The 3,233-nt window shown below is 36.4% G+C and overlaps 1 protein-coding gene across 1 annotated transcript in view; it reads left to right on the top strand.

The window, feature by feature from the left end:
* The window catches only part of LOC104627247 (pre-mRNA-splicing regulator WTAP-like), a gene marked incomplete at its 3' end in the record, with an annotated part of 9,759 nt that extends 7,090 nt beyond the window's left edge, over positions 1-2,669 (top strand). The window contains exons 3-4 of the mRNA XM_010295379.1: positions 733-791; positions 2,542-2,669. Coding sequence (XP_010293681.1) covers positions 733-791; positions 2,542-2,669 — 187 coding nt within the window. The remainder of the gene's footprint in view (positions 1-732; positions 792-2,541) is intronic.
* Positions 2,670-3,233: the final 564 nt, after the last annotated feature.

Below are 3,233 nucleotides of genomic sequence, written 5' to 3'. Positions count from 1 at the left end.
ACAAACCCCCCCCCCAATCCCCCTCCCCCCCCCCCCCGTGAACTTTGTTGGTAAGGCATATAGTGCTAAGATTTACTGCAGACTTCCATTTGCTACTGATTTGATGGTTTGTATCAAATGTAATGCTGTTTAAGTGTGAGGTTTTCTGACTGTGGATGAATTGCTTAGATAATGTGCCTTCAGTTATTAAACTGTTTGGCTTCTGATTGATGAATGTAATCAGAGTGTGGTCTTGATTTGAATGAGTTGGTATAAGTTAACCTAGGCTGCGAATTCTAGCATATTGTAATACACTTCTGCTTGTTGTCTTGTTCACTTGGTAACAGAGTTAATGTTGTCTTTGTATTACGGTTTCTGTTACAGAATTTTGTTGAATTGTTCTGCTTTGAGAATGAGATGTATCTTGGGTACTTCACACAAATAACTATGTAATAAATGTTTGATCCCAATGTTTGTCCAAAATAATATAGTAAGTTTTAAGATGTCAATTTTAAGTGTTGTAGTGCACAGCTACCTTTTTATCCTTTTGAGATGTAAAGTAGATTTAACTAGCTCCATGATTAAAAAGCTCCTTTTTGAAAACTGGAATTGTTTTTTATGCAATTTTGTAATTACCTCTTGACACTTTCTGATTATGGTGTGAATGTACACTCTGAAAGTTTAGGAGTAAGATGCCTTAATTTAATAAGCTGAGCTTCAGAAAATTCTTCTTTCTCTTTGTCTCTGCAATAGGTGGAAACAGTATGAAGCATATGTGCAAGCTCTGGAGGGCAAGTACACAGACCTTAATTGTAAGTTAGCCAAGTTTCAAAATGGTACGATTTACCTGAATGTTTGTATAAAGCAGAGTGTTCAAGTAATGTCTGTGCTTTCTAAAACTGTTAGAAATCAGAGATAATCTGTGTGTCAGTTATTTGTCAGAAAAAAGTCCGTGTTTTTCAGTGCAAGTTTTCAACTTTTCCCAAATCTCTCAGCTGCTTGTTTTCCTTTGCAGATCTTAAACAGCATGTAAAAAGTCTGTTTTGCATCTGTAGGACCATCTGTACAGAGACTGTTTGGGGGGAGGGGGGGGAAGTTTCAAAACATAACACCACAAATAGGTGTATTTTCAAGACTTTTCTATTAGAAAGGAGACTTTATCCTCTACCAAAATACTCCATGAATGTTTGTGCCTTCAGTAGTCTCACAGGATTGTAAACCACATGGGAGGGTGGGAATTGTTTGTGGAGGTAAAGGTCTAAAATGAGTCCCCAGGTAATGTTTGATCTGATTAGGCAAACTAACTATTTGATTGTCAGTCTTACATGGTCTTTTAAACTTGGTCAGTACCTCAGTTTTTCTAAAGAGAATATGGGAAAACATCCTACTCTCAAGTGGGAAAAGCTGGATATATTCTAGAAGTGACTGAATCGCCAATCCTAAGTCACTTTTAAAAATTGAGTTGGCAGCTAGAGGTGGAGTCTTTCCTGTTTTCCACTCACCTTTTCAGTCTAAATACTAGAGTTAGTACCACTGAGTTTGAAGGGCAATTCTCTCTCGGTCCAGATGTCCCTTCTGTTGTTACATCTCTCTTCCACTGCCATCCCACAATGTGTGAGTTCTGGAGAGACTAAAATATAGCATATGTAAGCAGTTGATTTCATTCTAATCTCAAACTGTCCTAACATAGATAAATAAGTTGTCTTAACATTCCTAGTTTCTCAGTTTTGGAAACACTAAATTAGTAATCAGTATTACTGAATTATCTGCAAAGAATTATATTGTCCTGAAGCAATTTGTGATGTTCTTAGTTTACATTTACAGCCCACCATTCTCAAGTACTTAGAAAAAAATAAAAATCTTAATTATTCCAACTTTTCATCATTTTATACGTGACAAGTAGCAGAGTGAATGTATACTGTTTGGATCAGGCTGCTTGCACATGTTCCGTTTAGAGTAATTTGGAAATACGCTGTGCTACCTTCTCTTGTATTTCATACATAAACTTTGTAAATGTTCATGGATCATAAATGTTCATGGATCCTAGTTGTGAGTGAGCTGCTGTTTCTGAAGTTCTCTAATCTCTGTTTATTCATGGAGTGTTGAGACCAGTGTAAGGATTGACCACAATAATTTTTGATCTTTTTTTTTGCCAGTGTAGCCTTCCCTTCCTCCCCAACACTCCTCAGCATTTCTTGTAGATACCAGGACAGTTCCAACTTCCCAAGTTTCAGACTGCAAGTAGTAATAGTACATTATGCAAGCAATTTAAAAGTTATTCCCTATATAAACATGGAAACATTTCAAAAGTTTAGTAAGTCTTAAGGAAGGATCAGAAAGATGTATTTAAAACCAACTGTTGTCAAGCATTTCTAATACTTAATCATATTTTGATTTTTCTTACTTATGCTTATTATAGCTACACTTATTATAGTCATGCTTATTTATGATTCTTGTGCTGTTTATGAATTTGGTTTTTAGATTCTTTTAGCTGTCTTTAAAAACTGTTCATGAGGGGATGCTATAAAACATGTGCTTTTTGTGTTTTATTGCTTGTATTAGCTAATGATGTGACGGGATTGAGAGAATCTGAAGAGAAGTTGAAACAGCAACAGCAAGAGTCTGCCCGAAGAGAAAATATTCTGGTGATGAGGCTGGCAACTAAGGAACAGGAGATGCAAGAGTGTACTGTAAGTATTTAGAGAGGATAAGTGTTTTCAGATTGTTACAGGAATATCAGCTTTTGAGCTAGTACCCATGTGCTATGTTTTTTGTATATCTATAGCATCACATTTTCTGTGCTTAAAGAAATGGCAGGGCACGTACACTTTCACTGAATTAGTATAGATCACTTCTTAAAGTTTGCTTCTTTTAATATTAGCTATTTCAGTTGATTTTCAGTGACAATTGTGCTTGGAAGGACTTTTGCGTCCGGACCAAGCTAATTCGTGCATGAGCCATGCTTGCTTACTTCTAGCATTTATCACCAGTGCATATTTACAAAAAAATACTACTTCTGACTATCATTGGATGCAGAAACAAATTGTAACGTAACGGTAAGACTGAGTTTACTGGGTTTCATTTCGGAGGATTTAGGCTGGTTTTTATGTTGGATTTGGATGACAAGGTATTTGTAAGCTTCCGCATCCGTTTGGCAGGTAGGGGGAAGAGCTACTGACTTGTTCAGAGGGGGTTCTTCTGAAATTTGGCAGATCTGCTTCTTAGGGTTTCTAATGTTCTTTGTACTGAATACT

The sequence above is a fragment of the Phaethon lepturus genome, unplaced genomic scaffold (assembly GCF_000687285.1).
Source record: "Phaethon lepturus isolate BGI_N335 unplaced genomic scaffold, ASM68728v1 scaffold31699, whole genome shotgun sequence".
Classification (NCBI taxonomy): Eukaryota; Metazoa; Chordata; class Aves; order Phaethontiformes; family Phaethontidae; genus Phaethon; species Phaethon lepturus.
This window is presented reverse-complemented; position numbering and strand designations above follow the sequence as displayed.